Source organism: Musca vetustissima, unplaced genomic scaffold, assembly GCF_032173495.1.
Source record: "Musca vetustissima isolate MV318-11 ecotype Yass unplaced genomic scaffold, APGP_CSIRO_Mvet_v1 utg6013, whole genome shotgun sequence".
Classification (NCBI taxonomy): domain Eukaryota; kingdom Metazoa; phylum Arthropoda; class Insecta; order Diptera; family Muscidae; genus Musca; species Musca vetustissima.
This window is the reverse complement of record NW_026889308.1, coordinates 872,750-895,013: the sequence shown is the minus strand read 5'-3', so window position 1 is coordinate 895,013 and position 22,264 is coordinate 872,750. Positions and strand designations below refer to the sequence as shown.

The 22,264-nt window shown below is 37.0% G+C and overlaps 1 protein-coding gene across 3 annotated transcripts in view; it reads left to right on the top strand.

Moving 5' to 3' along the window:
- The window catches only part of LOC133337055 (probable nuclear hormone receptor HR3), a 34,744-nt gene that overhangs the window by 5,004 nt on the left and 7,476 nt on the right, over nt 1-22,264 (top strand). For 2 of the 3 annotated variants that reach the window (XM_061545320.1, XM_061545319.1), the window contains exon 1: nt 12,989-13,181. The exons of the other annotated variant lie outside the window; for it this stretch is intronic. In XM_061545320.1, the coding sequence (XP_061401304.1) occupies nt 13,055-13,181 (127 nt within the window). In that variant the 5' untranslated portion in view covers nt 12,989-13,054. Of the gene's footprint in view, nt 1-12,988; nt 13,182-22,264 lie in introns of those variants that run through there. 3 annotated transcript variants of the gene reach the window in all.

Here is a 22,264-nt window from a genome sequence, read left to right as displayed (position 1 = left end):
CACAAATCTTCAACATAGAAAAAATGTTAACAAAAAACATTGTAACTGACATGGAATGGAAGTTGGTAAGTTGGGTGGTTAAAATATCTTTCGGATGTGGTTGGCATAGTGTGGTGTATGGCGTTGTTGTTGGTTGTTTAGCTAATAGTTCGGCAGTTGGTTGGTCGGTCAGGCGGTCGATCGGTCGATTTGGTTTGTAATATTGTTCGTGTGGCCCTGAACGTGGTCGTTGGACTTGGCGAATTTTGGTGTTGTTGTTTCAATTGGTTGTTTTTTCCTCTGTTTTGCTTTTTTCCATTTGGACATTGTCTTTGGCGAAGGAAACAAAAAACGCAGCATTTCACAATCTGTGGGTTATTACAAAAGTGTTTTTGCAGGCGATTGAAGCAGCAGTCAGCTTAATGTTGTTGTGTTTTTGTTTTGCACTATCACCTTTATTATACAAAAATAGTCGTTGTTGTTGTTATTTTTTCTGTGATATACACACATCTGAAAGTTTCCAATGAACTGTAGTAATCTGTTTCTGCTTTTTTCTTTTCTTTTTTTATCGTTGGCCGATGAGATTTCGTAACATCTTAAATATGCAAAAATAATTCAAAACAGAAATAAAAACTTTGCAAACTCCAGACAAAACACACATAATTTGATTTTAGCAAAAGACCATAGATAATTGCTCTATGATTTCATAAAATATACACACGGACACAAACTGACAAACACACGACCGAACTAATAAGAAATTAGATAATATACAGAGGTAGACGCAAATGGATGGGATCGGTGATGGCCAGATGTATTGATGTTTCGTTAGGTGATCCACTCCGTTTGACGTTCCGTCCGTGCGGCTGTCCCACCTGCACTATTGCATATTGATGTTTTTTTCAAAAGAAGCAAAACGCTAGCAGACATTGACCACTGATTGGACTGATTGCCAAAAAACGGCATTGCTCAATATTGCAAAAATTCGTTGTTGCCTGTTGTGTTTTAGATAAAATTAATTTGAGCTTACAATTCAATATTTGTGGAAAAATCTGCAAAAGCAGCAACCATACCCCTAATGATCTTTCACTTTGAATACTTGGCAAACTGCTGCTGTGATGTGTCAAACCCTTTCAAGGTCTCGATCAACTCCATAATTAAGACAATCTCTTGTTCATTGGCCGGGATGTTTGTGAAATTCGCATAGACAGGCAATTTGCCACATTTGTATACGTGTACCCGATATTTAGACGGAAAGGATGTTTTCCCTACAACACACATTCGTAATATATAAGTAAAGGAGAATTCCGTAGTTCGTTGCCAAAACGAAGCTAATCGATTTTATTCGAAGTTTTCTATGATTACTACTTTTCAAAAAACGCAAAATGTCCCTCAAATAGTACATATACAGTGCTGCTCACAACATTTGCAACAAAGTCCTCTGTAAGACAAAACCCGCAATTTTTTTGAAATTAAAAATTTTGAAACAATTTTTCAATAAGGTTTATAAAACATAAATTTTATATCAACAAGAATTTATTGTAAATTAACAAAATAGCGTAAAAACTCGTGCTGTATGTGCTCAAAACATTTGCAAATTATACTATGTGTCACCGAAGTTTCAATATTTTGTTAGTTATCGATGGCTATGTCGTTTCAGATGCTATTCCTCTGATCATTCAGGTGATCCTATTTGTTTTTAAATTTGATTTCCAATTTTTCTTTATACAATTTCCCAAAGGTTCTCTATGCAATTTTGGTCAGGGGACGGAGCAGCTCAATCAAGCACACACCATTTTCCATTGGATATCCATTGTGTTATCACCCATGAAAGAGGCATACCTCAAGATGCTTAAGGCAACATTACGTCAGATAAAATATTTCGGTAATCAACATAACAATTGATTTTATGCATCAGGACAATTCCTTGTCCGGAAAAATACGCCCATTCCATAATGTTGTATCCACTATGTTTTACTGAGAACATTGTATATCTTGGGCTGAGATTTCGCCTTTTGGCATAAGCTCCAGACAATTGCATCCGAACTGTGCAAATTAAATTTTGATTATTAAGGCGAGCTAACATAATTTTCTTTGAAATTACATTTAATTGCAGTTATGTATGACCGGAGTCGGACTTTTTCGGCCTTACGTCTGATCGTTTGCTTCATATTCAGTTAAATTATTTTTTTTATTTCTGTGGATGTTATATGAGGAAATTGTTGTATAATTATTTTTATTTTCCCATCCACTTTTGGTGTGTCCTCATCAGTTCCCTTAGTTCTTTTTATTTTCCCATCCACTTTTGGTGTGTCGTACGTTTTCTTCCTCCACTATGCACAGTCTGTTTTGGCGTTCCCGGTTTCTATTACACGGAATACTCTTGATTTGTGGACTTTATACTTTTCAGATATTTATTTTTGGGACACACTTTTTGTGTAATCGTCGATAATTTGTGTTTTCATTTTTTGCCACCCATTTTGTCGACTTTTTCAGAAATATAGCACTTGGGCCCACGCCGATAAGTTTGTTACGATATCATGCAACCATAGCCGATCTTCTTTCTATAGTCATAAAACTGTGGAAATAAGGGAATAATGAAAGTGTATTAAATAGTTGCAAATGTTTTGAGCAGACCAAATACTTTTTTATAATAAAAAATAACAACTACATATTGAAATATATTATTTGGATTAGGATGGCTAAAGGCTGTTTTTAAAAATAAGTAAAAAAATTATAAAACCATCTAAATCTTAGTAAGTAAAAAAATTATAAATGACAAATGTGGCTACATAAGTAGAAAACATTTGAAAATATCTTATATTTTTTGTTTATTACAAGAAGTTGAAATATCATAATATTTTGCCAGAAGTTGCCAGATCCAAAAAACAGTGAAATAAAAACTGAAATGATTTATATTTGGATTTGTATGAAATACTAATAATGATAAAAAATTAAAATATAGTTCTTTTCTACAGTTTTCAGTATGAAAACCGTTCAATAAAAAAATTTGTTCCATAAACATACATATTTATACTTAATAAATATGATTTGCGTAATTATTCTTTATATTTTTGAAACTGCTTTGGAAACGGACATTGTTTCAAAAGACAAAGGGATATACGAGCTGTGTCTACCAAAAAGAATTGGAAACTTTTGATATTTATGGCTATACGTTGTCCATTTGATATTTCGATTTTGTTGTTCTACATATTTTTGTAATCAGTATGGCTGGGACTCCCCAATATAAAATAGGAATCGCGTATACGAATTTTATAGTGGGAAATATACAAATGTCGACGTAATATTTGCAGACGAGTGTTTCTCTCCACATTACAATCATTAGGAAATGGCATGCACTTCAATGCTATTCACGCGCAGCGGTATTGTAGTTTCAGCAGATGGCCCCCAGAGAATAAATGACAGACTAACGTCATGACACATATCCTCAACATGGGAATGCACCATGCTGCAAATTATTAGGTCGTCGTTTGCATGTTCCGAACGACATTTCGACAAATTAATCGCCACAACAAAAGCAATGCAAGTTGTCTAGAGTTATATGCAAACATACATAGATACGATTGGGGGGCAGGCAGCATAATTTATTGCACTTATTGCTGTGTATTGTTGAGCACAACGAACCACAATGAGCACCTTGTCGCTGCCAGCTACTACGAGTAGCTGCTAATGATGAGAAACAGCACCTCAGATGAACCAACTGAGATTCGTGGCCCCGATTCGTATTGTTTACGGTTACAAGTTATTCACCTTGACGTGCGGACGGAGAGCGCAGATACAAAATTCACCAATATTTTCCCTTAAATCGGCCACAACTAAAAACAGCTGATTTGTGTTGATGTTATCGCTCAATGCGACAAAGAACAACATAACAATTCTGAATAAATATACCCAACAAGGCGATGGGGAAAACTGTGAACGAACTCTGTTGGCAGAGAAGCATACAACATGCAGGCACACACACACACGTACGCGTACTCAGCAACGAAATGCTCGAAAATAAACACACATCCACCACATCCACATAAAGGCCAAACAAACTGATAAACACTCGGCGGCTTGTTACACCAGTGGAAGGAAAATCGTTTAAAAGAAAATGTGGAAAAAATCGGCACAGAGACACATATACCCAGTCAGCAGTTTTATGAACGAATAAAACATGCAAAGGAATAAAAAACAGAACACACGAATCAACTCCAACCACTCAACCAGCGACAGAGACAGAGGCAGAGTTACCACCACAAATGTAATTAGGAATCTGGATGTACATTTTGAAGAGGGCAGCGACATCATTTGGGTATTGATCTCCCCATATCCAAATGTTAGTATGTTAAATGCCGTAAGGGACACCACAAAGCGAATATGCACTTTTTATGGAGTTAGCCTGGACGTAAGAAACGTTTATTTAAATCACAGCAACGTCTACTACGAAATATCAGTCCGAGAGTTAAACAAATTTCCAAATTTAGAGTAACTTCGGGTAATGTGGACCACCATTTTCTTTTTTGATATTATGGGCGTAACAACGGTAAAACATAAAAACAAATTGTTTTCACAACATAGTAGATCTGTTGGTTAAATATATTCCAGGTCAAACACTATACATATATTTGTATATATATATATAATGTTATTTCATTATATTAAAAAAAAATCAAGACTGCGAATAAAAATAACTTGGTGGGTAATGTGGACCAGTAAGTTAAAAGGTAGGTTGTGGATTGGTTAGGATAAATTTATATTTATTTCAATCTTGGGTAACAATGAATGCAAAAACATATGGTTCCTGTTTAGGAATAGCTCCCATTTAAGGAGACCGGTCTATTTGGGGGTTGGTTCACATTAGACGCATAGTCCACATTGTCCGAAGTTACTCTATATGTATTTTAAAGTTCGTAATTTAAATCGAAATTCGTCCAAGTTGATACCACAAAGACATCTGAAAATCGTATGGCAGACAGACGTGTGATATGACGGCAACACTGGTCAGCTGCATTTCCTCACTCACTCACACACACATACACACAGCATAATAATAAACATGCACTCCAGCCCATTGTCACACATTCGAGACGATGGGGCTGGTTCGACTGTTTCCCATAATTTGGCCAACGATTCTCATTTTGATTCTCTGGGCGAAGAGAGCACTGACTGGCACATTTCAAACCACAAGAGCACTCGGTTTAAGTAAAATGAAGAGACAGACGCCGTTCACACCAATGCGTGCGACTGGTATTGTTGGGGCTACTGTTATCTCTGACGCTCTCTTATTTTCTCAGAATGCTCCAAAGGCATGCCAAAGAGACGGGTGTTTCTGTTACAATGGGAGACCTGCAGAGAGTACAACGTCGATGTGGTTGCTAACGTCCATGCCGATTGTTTGTTAATCAGGCGAAGCACACAAGCAAGCAAAGCAACCAGCCGACAAGCAAAGCAACGTAAGCTAAGAGCCAACCAAACGAAAGCAACCCAACTAATAGCCAACAATGTTGAGGATGGATGAATGGCTGTGGCTCGCTAGCTAGATGGATGGATGGAATACAGCGAACTCGATAACATTTTGAGGCAGTCTTTGGCTACACTTCGTATTGAGCGTATCGCGGTTATGTTGTTTTGTGTTTCACTACGCCGCGTTTCTTTTTCTATTTGTCGGGCCACCACCAACAATCGTCGCACTACACACCAGCCACCATTGCCGTCGTCGTCGTCGTAGTCATCATCATTATCATCACCATCATCACAGCCATCACCATCATCATTAATATCAGCTACAGCAATATCGCGACTTGAGCGGCACCACTACTCATTCTTCATCCAGAGTGGGATGCCTGCATGCCACGCAAAAGCCGAAACCAGGAAAATCTAACTCTGTAAAAACTATAACAATACTGTAACCCATGTCACCTCCAACCAGACACAACATTTCATAAAAACATACCCGGTAATAATAACTCAAACGAAAAAACATCCCTCACGGTTTGTCGATGGGCACGGTTCGGAATTGTTCCATGTTAAACTAGTGCAAGTGCAAGCAAAATATCAAAAAAAAAAAAAAAGAATAACAAAACAAATAAAATATGATTGTTTTAAATAGTTCCCAAAATCATTAGAAACCACAAAGAAAACAACACCAACACTAAAGCCCAGTGCATGACGGAAGTGACGTAATGCCTTCCTTTTGTCCATTGTGAATGATTAGAAAAAAAATGCATAAATAAAAAAATTGGAAAAATAAGTTTAACACAAATCCAACTACAACAAAGAAAACTAAATTTCAATTTCGTTCTCGGGTTCGTCCTCTAAGTGCAAGTGACGAAGGAATTCGATGCAGCGTGCCTTCCATTGCATCCTTCCAACCTGCATTTGCGCGAATTTCAAAATATCTCTTTGCCAGTGTTGAAACTGACGATTGAATACTGTTTAACCGTTTCCGGAATATGTGATTATAAAAATATTGATTTGGAATAAATTAATTGTCCTTGTGAAAAGCGTGTGAATCTACGAAAAAGCACATATTCCTTGTCGAGTTAAAAGTGGAACGACCGACCAATCAACCGACAAATCAATCTCTTGGATAGCTATTGTAAATGGATTAGTGTAAATCACGAGCCTGCATGTATATAGTAGTTAATATTCCGGACCTTTCTGTGAACAATACGTGCACATAAAAACAATTACAAACATAATTTTGGACACTAATGGACACCTTTTCAATATTTATTGTGATGTTCAAAAAATCTAATTTTTGGCACTAAAGATTACCAGAGGAAAAACTACTAGGGCATAAATCCAAAAGGAATAGCTACATACACATGATAACACCACCATCGATGAACCGTTTGTGGAAAATGATAACTTTGGAAACTTCAGAAATTGTTACCACTGAAACTTCTTTGGATCCCAACATTAGAATCGCCGAATGCATTTTGCTCCCATGTTTTTCAGATGTTCCCTTAGACATTTCTGAAACACGAACTGTAATCTGTAAGAATGGGGGGTATGGAAACATGTGTGGATGGATGTATTTTTTTATTGTTTAATGAGTGATAGCGGCATTTCCCTGATTCCACTATTTTCGGTGAAAATTACAAAAAGAAACAAACATAAAGCTATGAACAAAACTGTGCTCCCCAAAACCTACCCCTCCCCGCGGTGAACGCACATTTAAATACACACAAGTACACATATGTTTGTAAATTCTAAATTTTCGGGAGAGTGGTGGCTGACAAACAGACAGACAGACCGACAACAAAATAGAGTCAGAGACAAAAACAAATAGACAAACCCCGTACGATATCATTATTATTATTATGATTTGTGCTCGGCACTATCTATGACTGTGTTGGGCGAACGAGTGCATGTACGTGTGAGTGTATGAATAGTTGTGTTCTACTGTTAGTAGAACAAGTACCTTACTCAGCATAGGTCATTGGTCTTTTTCGGCGTCAACGAACGACTATCGGTTCTAACTATAAACACTCACACACACTACCATAGTTACATACTAAACACACACACACACAAATGCAAACGCTCACTCTATTCATACTGTGTGTCAGCCAAACAAGCATTCGACTAGTCGCCTGCTCCCCTCTCTCTAGAAAATGTGGGGCTTAGCTCTGTCAACGTAACGGAGCCGGCAACCGGCGCAGCATATATATATATATATATATATGCTGCTGGCTCCGTCATTCTGCCGATGCCTATGTGGGCGCTCATTGCTGGCTTCTTGTAAAACAACAGTTCTATGCTCTTGTTTCTGCCATTCCTTTTGCTGTTCGATTCCGTTCATCATCATCATCAACATGTCATGCAAACCGTACTCTGTGCAGCCAAAACGCAGGCGCTCTTCATTACTTCTGCATTGTTTTTGCTCTGTCTTCCATCTAACGGGAAATTATTACAGTTTCTGGCAAACTTGGTTGCTTTCTCTGACAGATAGACAGACACAGAGACACACTTGCTGGTTGCCACTACCACTGCCTGAACACACATCGCCATGAATGGCTCACAAAGTTCACTGGAGCAACGTTTTTGCCTTCATTTTTGGTTTGTCTGAAATGCTGTTTTTTGTTCTTGTTGTTTGGAAAACGAGACCCGAACAATGATATTGCAATTGCATTCGCATGCTTTTTCTTTTACAAATCTCTTATAAATGTGTCGTTTAGAATGACCAATTTTGCCTCAATCCCTTGCACCATATGTACATGAAAAGGCTTTTTGCCAAGTAATGTGTCGTGAGATAGGATATTATTTGTTTTTACTCTAACAGCAAGACAAACAGAATATGAATATTCCGACAAATTGCTCAGCGCTTTCGTACGTACATATGTGTATACATTGGGTATGTCATTGTAAATTTATATGTGTGAAAACAAAACGGTCTGCCCAGAAGCTATCCTGAAGCTTCTGTATCCACATTGTTGTCTAATTTCATTCTCATTGAAAAGCAAGATCTCTTACTCGAGAATAATTTTACTTAGAGCCGCACATCAGACTTACAGCAATGTCGGCCAAGTGCAATTCAATTCTGCTACCAAATTTTTTCCGGGCTCTCCTTTTTACAAAACGAAAACCATTTCTTCAAACTTTTCAAAAAAAAAAAAAAACATAAACACATACACAGATATGAGTCGTCTATTTCGAAAGTGATTTGAGTCCATTTCATATTTTTGTAGACATCTCGGATCACTAGTAGATTTTACAAAACATATCACGTTATATTTTCAAATCAAACACAAACCCTTAAATATCTCAATATAAGAACAGCTTGGCTTAAACCACTTTCAAAACAAACGACTCAAATAATATCACAGACATACAATTTACAACAGATTTTATTTATGTTCGAATTCCTTAGCTTTTGAATACATTTTTAAAATTAAATAAAGTAATGTTTGGTGATCCTGACAGGATGTTAATAACTCTCAAAATTGTATCAACGTGAACATATTGCAAATCTATGCCTTTCGAGTTTAGTACGCAGATTTAGCAACCATTCTGTGATTATTGCTGACATCTTTCAACCTACGTAATGTAGGGTTGATTTTTTCATATAAACATGGAACTGGATTAAATATTGAGAGTAGTTCCTGGTTTCAAATAACGCAAACTTGATCATGATTTCGATACGCATCTAGTATGTTACGTAACATTTTTAAAACGGACCAAATTGCTTAGAATGACTGGATACTGCCGACGAACACCTGTGTATATGTATTATTGAAAAGTATAATCCCAAGCCATCCATTAATATTCGAAAAGGACAGAGTTTTCTTAAAGTAAATTCGATTTAAAAAAAAAAAAAAACCATATTAAGGGAACCCCCCCCATTCTCGATTTTTTATTTTTAAGATTTTAAATGGGCTGGTAAATGAATACCAATGCTTGTTAAGGTTTGTAACTTGGCATATTTTTTGTTGTTGTTTTTTGTCTCAGCTAAATTTCGATTTAAAAATAAGCAATATCCCCACTCAGGAATATCTTCGTTTCCTTGGCTCCGATGATATCGTGGCGGGCTTCGCTTGCTGTCTTTGTCACATATTAAGGGGTGTTATGTATAGCTTTTCCGTATATTTACTCAGCAATTCATGCCGGCGAGTGCAATGTCTCTGCCGCAGATAGGAAGAGAATGAAGTCTAAACGAAACAATGATGACGTATGCATGCGTCCATTCTGGGGTACATACACGTTTTCGTATAACAGTTTTCCACCACCATGGAATTCGCCGATGCCTTTCATTCCACGCTGCGCCGCAGCGCTCCTGTCGGTGTGTATGTCATCATCGGCGTTGTCATGCCGCACTAAGCCATGCTGTGGTTATTTATATTTTGTAATGTAAGTCAGTCGGTGGATGGGAATGAATGAATGGCCGTATCTATGTGCCAGCGAGTGATTCGATGTAGGCACGATTTTGATACCGGTATGCAGTGGCATTAAAAATGTGGCATGTATCGATGTAACAGTGCTTTGAATCACTGTTTCTTTCGTCAAAAACTTCGCAAAAGTAGCAGCATTTTCCATAAAAGCGTGTTGAATCGCCTGGGCCCACGAATGCATTTATTGGGCATACTTCACATGACCATAGGTTTCAGTTTTCCAGGTCTCAGAATAAAAATAAGTAGTGGGAAACGTACAATTGAACATTTAAATGGTTTTCAAATTCGGGACATCTACTCGATACTGTGCCGATACACTGTGGCGACATGCGTTTGTATTTTCATTCAGCAGTGAAAGCAGCAACAAAACAACAACACGACTAGGAAATAATGGCATCGGCACAAAATATTGTTAAGCTCAATGGGTCATAGAACTTTTTCCATTCCCATTTCACCAATAACAAAACAAAAAAGAAAAAACCTATACACACACACACATATTGAAATATATATATAAGAGAAACAGAACAGGCCTCCTGTAACTAGTGGAGGGTGTTGAGAGCATTGAATGTATAGTGGGCAGGGCAGGGCGGTGCACGAACTTCACTGGGGGAGGCAAATCTACCAACCTCCTCTGCATTCGGTGTCCATAACAAAGAAATAAAAATTTTATGATTTTCACTGCATGCGCTGTAGGGAGAGGGAACATCGTGGAAAATACAGACGTTGAGAGCAAACAAATGTCCGTAAGGGAAATCTGCTAGATATGATAACATTTAAGCAGACAGTTATTAGTTGGTTCCAAAGTAGTTTCAGTCCATTGTAAAGATCTATATATGACTGACCCTTTTGTTTTCTACTTCCTCTCTTTTTTTTGGCAAAATTTCTATAGTGGACAATATCATATTTTTGGCGTTCAATTTCTGGTGTATTTTTTCTTCTGCAAAACAAAACAAAAAAAAATTAAACAAATCTTTTTTTACATTTTGAACTCACAATGGGCTCTTTGATGAACGTTACTGGTTGTACTGTGTCAACGACTAACAACAATGCGAAGAATTGTTGGCACTTGATGCCATTGTGCCGGATCTGAGACTTGTAGAAAAACAACAACTACAAGAAAGTATCACCACCATTATCACCAATAACATTGCGAGTCGAAGAAAGGGTGTTAAAGCGTTTCGCGAAGAAGAAAGCAACGTCATCGTCTTTTTGTTTTGTTTATTCGGTTCATGAGTAAGAAAGTATAAGAGAACGAGAGTGAACACACAAGAAAGCGTAAAGAAAAGAAAACAAACAAACCCAAAAACACACACATTTTTATTTCATTTCGTTACGAATTCCACCAAATGTCTTCCGGAATAAATTGTCGTGAAATTTTCGTGTTTTTGGATATTTTGATTTGGAATCAAACAAAGCGGAGAAATCGACTAAACAATAATGATAACAACAACAATACAAACAGCAGTAACATTTGTAGCAGCGGAGACACAACAACAGCCAACCTACAACCCAACAAACCAAACCATTTGAATACAACAACCAAACGCATTGGCACGACAACAACTACAACAACAGCCGCCGCAGTGAAAGTGATAAAGTGCAAAAACTCAACACACAACCATAACAATAAAACTATTACAGCATTAAATGCGAACAACTGTAACAGCAACAAAAACAACCATCCTCACAGCGTAATAGCCAACAACAATAGCGATCAGAGCAATAACAAAACAAAACAGCAGCAACAACCACATTTCAATGATTTAATGAAAAATCAAATTGAAATCCTACCAAAATTTAGCTGAGACTTTCTAAAACTTCGTAACTAAAGAAAGACAAAAAAAAGTGCGACAACAAACAACACAACACAATCCAAAAAACCGATTAAAGATCATAAAAATAAGAAGAAGAAACTGAAATTTTTTTATAAATAAGTGCTTAATTAAAAAAAACTAAAATAGAAAAAATAACCGAAATTAACACACCCTTTATTTAAATCCTTTTGTACGGAGAAGTGATTTATCGTTGATTGTTTTTGTTGTTTTCATCATAAAAAATAAATAAATAAAAATTCACTAAAGGCTTTAAATTTAGAAAATGATTAAAGGATATACATCTAAGTAACAAAATAAGAAAAATATATATATATGAGAAAAATCAGAACAAGTGTCTTAAATACAAAAAAATAATAATATTAATAAAATTAATTACAATATAACAACTAATTATTAATTAGATTATTTATATAAACAAAAAGGAGACAATTAGCGTTTTTTAATACAAATTATACATAAATCGAAAACAAAATTTAAACCAAAATTGTACCTATCACTAAAAACAAAAATAGCTAAATTTTATATACAACAACAATATACATAAAACAAATATATATTATATACATATAAATAAATAAATAGTGGACTGTGATATAAATATTTCACGTCAGATCTAACAGTGTAACCAGCCAGTTTGAAACGCCACAAACTAATTGCAAACGCTGACTGAATTGGCACTATTCGCAACAGAAGGCAACAACAAAACGTTCACACACCCCCTCAAACACATACACAACCTGAGCCAGCTGCCCCCTCCCCCTTTTGATGATCTTCATTCAACCAATCAAGTAACACAAGTGCAATGTTATAAGGCCTCCGAATGGCCCAAAAACCACTCTAGAAAATTTCAAATTCAACCAACAAACATCAAATGTTTCATTTAGACCAACAACAAAAACATATATTATAATAAGATACCAATAACAACAACAGTTAAACAGCATTTATTTATAAAAAGAAATAAATTAAAAAAAAAAAAAATAAAAATAATAATACAAAATAACATAACGCGAGAATATATACGACAAATTAAATTTGTTTTGTTTTTTCGTTAATAAATAAGAAAATAATAATTACAATGCCTTAATAAAATTTTAAATTAAAATTAAAACAAAAACAGCAACAACAACAACAACTATAACTGTAACAGAAACAGCAAAACTATACGCCACATTAAAGCATTCTAACCAAACCAAATCCAGTTTTAACGTTTTTCGGTAAAACATCAACAATCAAAACCAACAAACACCACAATAACAACAAGTGACAAATAAAATCATTTTCGGCCTCTTTTCGTTTTTCGTTCAACGCCGCGCAACAACACAAACCAAAACTATAATGTATACGCAACGTATGTTTGATATGTGGAACAGTGTCACATCCAAACTGGAAGCACACGCAAACACCTTGGGACAGAGCAATGTACAATCACCAGGACAAAATAACTCAAGCGGATCGATAAAAGGTAAACGTCTAGCTGATTGACAGCCTGGTAGGTTGCCAGGTGCAGAATATGGGTAGATAGATGTTGACGACAACTCGCCCAATCGCAACTTATCCAGAATAATGCTATCCTTACTATTATCCATATATATATATATATATATAATATGAATGCGGGTTTTCATATAACATTTCATTATGATTAATCAGGCTACATTTACCATGATTAATCACACAAATTTAATACAATTCGGTTTCCTACGAAAAAATACATCTCAATCGCAATGAACCAAAATTTCCAACTGTTTTCACAAGTTGTTTGTGGTTTCCGATAAAAATTCTAAAAAATTGTTCATTCTTGCAGGTTCTGGAACGGACCAATTAATAGAATTATTTTGCTTAGCATGTATTTTCTACTATTTCTGGCACGAATTAAAAATGTTGTATGTATACAAACAAACGTCAGCTGATTGAGGGTCGTACCTAAATTCACGCGTATGCGTACGATTTTATTCACCTTCAATGAGTGTTACCCAAATGTTACCAAAATATAAAGTTCAAAATTTTCAACATTGACAATGCGTTTTTGCATTTCTTATTTTTTGAAAATAGAATTTCAGGAATTGAAAAATTTGTGTTTCTATAAATGTAAACATTTTTGATTATTTAAAAAAAAATCATAATTTTTCGCTGATTTCAATTGAAACACATGTAAATAAAGTCCTTGCGTATATGGGTAATACAGACGTTCAGCAAACATTATAATAGTGAAAAGGTGGGTATTTTAGTGCGCAACGCATTGGATTAGGTTCGAGCCTGATATTTAAATCATAATTATAGGTATGTGTAAACATATGGATTTCGTTAGTCGTAAGTCGATTTCAAATTGTATATGTAAATGGATAAGAAAGTACAGAAATCAGACTGGGTAGCTCTGAGTAGCTAAAAGTAATGAAAAAATTAAATACAAATTAAATTGAAATCATTCAGTGCCATTCATAGGTCATTCGCCATTGCAAATCCCAATTTACAAATAACAGCCTCCTACAGTGGAACGGTAGCAGATAATCAACAACGACATGTCAGTTGATTTTTTTGCCAATTTAAGTCGATTGCTAGTGGTCGCAACTTACAATCTCCACCCTCGTTCATTTCTTTTGCTGGCTTATAAGTATGTATCAATGTGCGCAGTTGACCAAACGTACCTCCCTCTCTACAGTTTTGTACATCAATTCGCTACACGTAACATGGGCTTAAAAATACAACAACTGCAAGCAGTTTACCATAAAGTCACACACGCACACATACAGCCGCCTCGCAAACTAGTGAAAGTCGCAATTTCTCCAAATACCGGTAGCCCTCGTAAACGAAGTTCAATGGAAACTTCCAAAAGAAAAAAAAAACAATAGCAACAAAGCAAAGTACAGTGTTTTGATTATTTCTTTTATGCTTTTATTTTAACCGAAATTGCTGTTTCCATGCCGATACATGGCAAACATTAAATCAATTGTTGGATTAATAATATTAATCAGTTTTTATCCGAACATAATCAGTCGAGTATTCATGGACAATGTCCTATGCTATATCCTGCTTCTTTCAAACAAGTTTGTGCTAAGTACATGTCCTATTTCAATGTTCCATTTCAGTTTTTCCATAAAATTAGCATTTCAAATATCTGAATAATATTTCTTATTTTGGAATTTCGAATTTAAGTTTTTGTAACCAAAATATACATTTTTGTTAATAATTCAATTAATCACGACTTTGGTAGGGAAGTCTGTATTGAGGGAGTAACACGTGTTTCATAGTGAATCTTAATTATATATTATTACATCTCGTGTTCGTCATGTTATAACTTCATCCAATTATATAATTATTTCTTGTCCTCCCGAAAATACATATGGTAATGCACCATTATAAATCGGTCACGGGATAGGCGTTACTTCCAAAATATTTCGGTAGATGTGAAATACGTGTTTATGGTCGCCTCTCAGTTCCACAGTGTCCGATTAAAGGAATTCGATAATTCTTGGCCAAACTCCGAGGTCTTCTAAAGAAATCCAAACAGATCAATTGAAAGTGCACCAATGAATTTGAATTCTGTTCCGATTTTTGGGAATGCTGAAGAAAAGGTACGATTTAGGCTCATCTTGCAGAACGATTCCCTACTGCCTGCCACGTCTTTCTATTCCATTCACAGTTTACAGTTATTCTCGCTTCACGCATTTAATCAGTCATGCGGGCTGAGCTAAATATGCTAAGCTGTCGGCTGGCTGTTGATGATGACGACTACGACGACGCAGTCAACAGCGTCCATTATTATGACATCTGTAGCTGCTGATGTGAACAGAAAATTACGTTTTTGGTTTTCAACAACAAGAAATCGGGAACTAAAAACACAATACAAGAAAGATATTAGAGAAAGAGAGAAATGTAGACAACAAACTCAAAATACAATAACAAAACATACACACACACACGCACATACACAAAGGCGTTAGTTATGTGCTTTGAAGAAAGCAAAGCCATATGATTGTGAATGTTGGACATAGGTCTGGCAAAGGTTGTCATATATTGGCATATCTCCATGCAAAAACCTTCTGGTTATAACTGACTATCAAAAAGCGTACAACGAAGAGGATGCGTATAATGAGCACGAAGAAAGTGAAAGAAATACTCTCACACCAACATTTTTGGAGGTGACGAATTTGTTGCTGAGATACGACTTTGTTGGCTCACCCAGCTACGCACCCGCACACAGGCGAACAAAAGTCACACAGGCACCGTGAGAGTTCTGTAGCGCGTAAATAGCAAACTCAAGATGGGGGCTTTCAAATAGTGACGGCAACAGCACTGGCAGCCAGCGATAAAAGCACTTCGTATTACATCAACATAAAATATACCAACAACAAAAACGACCACAATTGAAACGCGATGGCAACGAAAATAAAAGCGTACACCAACAAAGTTTCACTATCAAACGCCATTAGTTGGTTTGATTGCTTAACCGCCCTTCCCCACGCCACCCCGGGGAACATATCTCCCCGACATGTATACGATTGTGTGCGTGTGTGTGCGTGCTACTATGCGTTGTCAGAGAAAGAGAGAAACAACATTAACATCTGTATGTGGGGACTTGGTAAAGGGGAGGCGGGGGACAGGAATATGCATACATATTTATATCTGGATGCGAATGTTTATGGCGACAACGCTTGGAGAATCGTTTCCAAAATAATAATGAAATGAATAAACAACAAAAACGAAAAACAAATAACGAAAAGAAAGAGGCACTCGCGATGAAAGAAAGAAAGTCAGCGGGGAGAGGCCAACAGAATTTAAACGACAACACTAGTTACGACATGTATAAACAGACCGAACGAACGAACGACCGAACGTTGTGAGCGGCCGGGTAAGGGAAAGGCAACGAATGAAAGCCATACACTCACGCACGCACATCATTACGTTGCTATGAGTACATTTACGAAAGCACGCACGCATTTGCCCAACAACAAAACACTTGCTAGCTAGCCAACTCACAGACTCGACGCTCCTCTATCGACTATACTCAGCTACGTTTCTCATACAGCCGAGTGACCGGCCGAACAAAGCAGCGACACATAGTAAAATTCTAAAATCAACAAAAAATTACTTTTCGGGGGTCATTCAACCCAAGAAAAAGAACAAAACTCAAACACACACACACACACACACACACAAATGCTCGTCCAAACGAAGAGAAAACGATACTCAAACAAATGCAATCGCATCGGAAAACAATTACAGACGTTCCTACATGGATAGATGTTCCTCATTAAATTCGAAAACCCAAACATGGGAGATTTGAGGGCGACCATTTGTGATGAGGGATGGGAAAGATCGATTGATTGAAAAGACGATGCCCACTCCTCTCGCACATGATAATGTTCTCGGAAAGAATTGTACCATGGCTACAATACTACTCGTAGACGATCTTTGTCGTTACTACTAGCGATCAGATTTATTTTTCGATTGGTTGCATAAATACAAATGTTTATCGATGTCAATACTAAACTTCACTTTATTATTTTATTTTGAAAGAGATTTGAACCTCTTATTATTCCGCACGTTCCCGTAAATAATTAAATACATTATTTTATGTATTACTTCACCTTCTTGTTTCGGCTTCTTTAACCCGCTACTATATTTGAAAACAATACTCGGTTTAAATTTTTGTCGGAGATGCCCGAAGAAGTGGACCGATATTGGCCATTTTAGGTCTTGAACTGAGTTTGGTAAAAATATTGCGATGTGAATTTAAGAATCAACCCGAATACACCACTAGCTTCATATGAAAGTTCAATATTTTTAAACGCTACCCGATGAAGGTTTGGTAAATATATTAGTGCTAATTTTGATCAAAACGGACATCCCTTTCGCTAGATATCGGATTTGCAAATTTTCAAAATATTGACACTTTGTGGGAGAGGTACCAAAAGAAATAGACCGATGCATCCTGTCTTTGGACTTTGTAAAAGTATAACGATGTACAAAGTTTACAACTCAATTCGATTGATAATGGATCTGCAAATGTTCCGAATGTTGACCCCCTTGTGGAGGAGTTATCCGAAGGATTTAACATATATTTCCCACCTTGAAACTTAATTTAAGTTTGGAAGATATATTACAATGTGCAGAGTTTGAATGAAATTGAAATAATTATCGTTCGCACCAGTCAGACATACGGATGGACATGTGTAAATCGATACCAATTTGTCTGAATCGTATTTGATCCTAAAAAGAAGGGAAATATAAAGTGGGCTAGAATTCGAAAGAACGAAAGATAGAACACAAGACTGGCATATATAAGTTAGGATTTTTGAAGCATCCGGTGAATGTTATTGAATCGCTGTGGAGAATTAGCAAATTTTAGTTGTGGTGCGGTTCCCCAAAAACGAAAAAAAACATTAAGCATATCCATCACTGGATGATGAACTTGTGGAATATTTACTGGAAATGAAGTCTATATAGTAGTTTTATAAAAATAATGCTCTAATACATTTTGAAATAAATGCATATAATATTGTATAGTTACCACATTACGATACCATGCTACACCACATAATCCGTACATACTCTTAGTGAAATGGATTTTCAAAGTTTTTTTAAAATATCCTTTGCGATGTTTCAAGATCTCAAGTGTCTATTGTCCAAACAGGTTCAGACAACTTGGAATCGATTTGAAAGTGTGCGTCCGTTGTCTAGTACACACGGAAACCCTCAAAGGTAGTAATCGGGTTGACCCAAATGGATGCGAATTGAGTATTCAACAGCGAATCCATGTAAATGAGGTCTGTCGGTCCAGTTCTTTTACAGTTTGTCTTCAACAAATATGTATGTATGTAAAGTTACAAACCTTAAAAATATTGTGTGTCCATTAATCAACCCATTGACAATAGTCGAAATTTGAAATCGAGTGAGTGGGTGTGGTCCCTCTAAGCGGGTCTATATTGTGAATTTTGGGCGGTCGAAACACTAGCATTGTTTGGAGCATTGTGTGTGCGTGTGTGTATATTCTCGATGTCATATTTTGATGTGTTGAAAATATACAGTGACATGCGGTGTTCAAATCACTCGGTACATTTGCCGGGCATTTTGGTGCGTTTTAAAATGTGCAAATCGACAATTAACATTGTGTGTGCATGCTATGCTATTCACGCGAAGAAGGAGTTATGGCCAGGGATGGGATTTTAGAATCCATAATTATAATTTGGTGACCAAATCGGATAGGAACGAAAAATGTTTTTGAAAATGTTAAGACGTTATTTGGCCCACACCATGTAGTACAAATCGATCTGCTGGTAGAGCTGATTACGAACACAATTTCCATGCCTGGCATGCACCAGCATTGGGCTTCAAATATAGTAGTGATGACGACAGTGACGATTGCAGCACGAGTGGCCAGCCGAGTGCGAATGTGTGTATTATGTTTCTGTTTAAGATTTCAACGAATCGGTTGCGATACTGCTGGCGTTCGTGTCTATTGCATGGCATGCAGCTCTAGTCGGAATAGTGGGGATGTGTGTCTGTGTGTCGTTGTAAATTTTGTTAGAGCCAACTAATGCAAAAGTAGGACAAAGTTGAACAGACGAGCCAAGGACGGATATTAGATAGAAAACAGCAAAACAACATATACACACACATACCTCGCACACGTGTGTGAGTGTGTTCGTTTGTATACAATGGAAAATATTGTACTTTGTTGCTGGCAATGTTGGTGCCGCTGCTGACTGAATGTTGTCTGCATTGTTGTTGCAGTTTTGTGGCGGCTATTTGTGGATGTTACTACTTGTTGTTGTGCTTTTGGGTTTTGTTTTGTCTATTTTACATCGGTGGTTGTATGACTAGTTGTCTGTCTCTACGTTTTCCAAACGGCCGTCCTGACGTCCCCTTTGTCTCACCGTTCTCTCGAAATGAAACAACAAATTTTTCTATTAGTTTTTTTTTCGATGCGTTTTGGCTTCGCTGTGTCGGTCGGTTATTGGGGCTTTAAAACGTAGAGTTGAACTTATTTTTCTTAGAATTTCCAAAGTTTCGGTTTTTCGATATTCACATTGTAATTGTATTTTAGTTTTCTTGTTGTTGTATTTGTATTGTCTGTGGCAAAGACACACAACCCTGAAAGATTTCAGAGGGTTTCGGTTCTGCAAACGATTTCGGCGAAACCGAAATAGACAACACGACAAACTAGTTTCTTCAAACTATTATCATAGTTGGCTTAGTTCAGGTTACAACGTCACACACACACACACGATATTACACACACACTCTTCGTATGGGTCTGTGTAATGTAATGCATGACATCTATTTTGCCACAGATCCATTAATCAAATCGTACCTCGAACTTGTGAGAGCTTTTTTGTGCTTCTGATTATTTTCATTTTCGGGGCTAGGGTGGAAAACTTCGAATTAAACTTCATTCACCAAGATTGATGCAATGGGCGATAAGGTACGTATGTACACATACATATATCTGCGCACATAGATATGTATTCAATATTTCTGTGCAGCGTGCCGTTTAGAAGTCTTTGGTGGAATGCATTTATTGTTAGAGTCGTTGTCTTTGAACCGCTTGTCATTGATGACTACAACTTGATTGTCAGTCCGTCCATCCACGTACATTTGTTCGTATGGGCCTCGGGCATGAACACACACATGTGTATGCGTGTGAAAATACCAACAGACAATTATTCTATACAAGCTTGTAAGTACACATCGCAATTATTATTATGAAATGTTGGTCTTCTTGCGAAATCCATCAAGCGATAAACCTTGTATTACTTGGCGGGATATAACTTTGCGCATACATTCGTTAATATGTACGTACATATGTATATGATAGTAATCGTGTTAGTGTTAGTTTAAACATTAATACTAAGTGAAATAAAATTAGGGAACATGTGATGAAGCCATTGCTGCTGTCTGTTGTTCTGTTTTCCAGTTCCACACAAATTCTAATTTTGATGTTTTTGATTGCATATTTATGATCAATCTGGCCCTAGTTCGGAGTACTTACAATTTTAGAGTCTGTGTTTTAAATGTAGCCTATATTTGTACAAAATGTTGGAATGATAAAAAGTCTGGCCTAGCATCTGCAAGAATATACAATATACGATAAAATTTGAAACTTTTTGATATTGGAAACAAACAGTAATAATTAGTAGTTCCTTCCAGTATGGGAACAGAATAATAATTATTTTTGGGAATTTTGTTTGACTACTTCTAGATTATGCTGAATTTGTTTCAAAAACGCAATACCTTAACGTATGAGTAATTTCGGGTCTTCAAATATTACTCATACTGCGAATTCTGTAAACGTGAAAACAAAATCTTTCTTCCCTGGCGTTGAGCGTTGACTTCTCATTCGCATTTTGAGCTAATGTCCAAAATCATTTGGTTCGGCACATTGCTTTGCTTTGGGCCAACCATTCACATAAACAAATGTCTTCTAATACAGTAAACCTCTGTCATATCTCTGTCACAAAAATGTTCCGCTTCACTCTTCCAATTGATTGCCAATTTGAAGCCAAGAAAGGAACGAACAGGTTACACAGAGGAAAGACTCCGTTAATTGAGTGCCACAAACAGTTAGTCGGAGTTATGTTAACGTTATGGATTGGTGGTATAACACAATTTCCAGTGAAACACCGTTAACCGAGACATCACCACAACAGTATCTGCACTCCACTTGATAGCACAGCAAGCAATAGATTGGGCTCTTTGTCAGGCCTTTGTTGTAGTTAAGAGACAGACAAAACCGACCAAGTGAGTGAACTAAGTCTCAGAGAGCAAAAACTAATATTTAAGAGTTCATAGATGCTCTCTCTTTGGCTCTCTTTTTATTGAGTCATGCAAAAATGAAAACAAACGCACGCACACTCAGACACACATACATGCACCAGACCAGAGTAACAACCAACGCAAGCGAATATACCTGGCGGGGGAGAGACAGCTAGGAGTAAAGAAGGAAAATGTTGCAGTTGGTTGGCGGCTTGCCGAGTCAGTTGCCTACCCAAACGACGCAGACCGACAGTTAAGCCATCCGTGCATTTATCCATTGTAGAGCTTCGTGTCCCCACTGCCTTGCTCACTTTGTTTGTTTTCGTCGTGTGTTGTTGCTTCTTACGGTGTGCACTGTGGGGACTGGGTTCATTGGTGCTGTGTGTTCTGTTGTCGCTGCTTCTGCCTGTTGGTGCAATGACCCCACTTCGCGTTGACCCACTTACGATGTTGTTTTGCGAACATTGCCGAAGTAGGTATGTGGTGAATCGGACTCTGTGCTGACAGCCAGTCTTTGCTTTACTGCTTGCTGGTCGCTTGCTTGTGCAATGCTCGTCACTCAAAATGATGATGGTGCTGGTTGGGTACGTAGATGTCGTCGTGGAGTAGTGGTGTTAGTGTTTCTAGAGTTACCACACGTCGTCAAAAAGAAAGAAAGCCGGTATCAAAATTAATACGATCGTTTACTTCTGGAGACTTAGTAATTACAGTTGAAAATAGTCCGTAGAATATCCTTCCTTATTAATCTGGAGCTTGTTTTTATCGGTTGAGCGCCCCTCAGTTGGACCG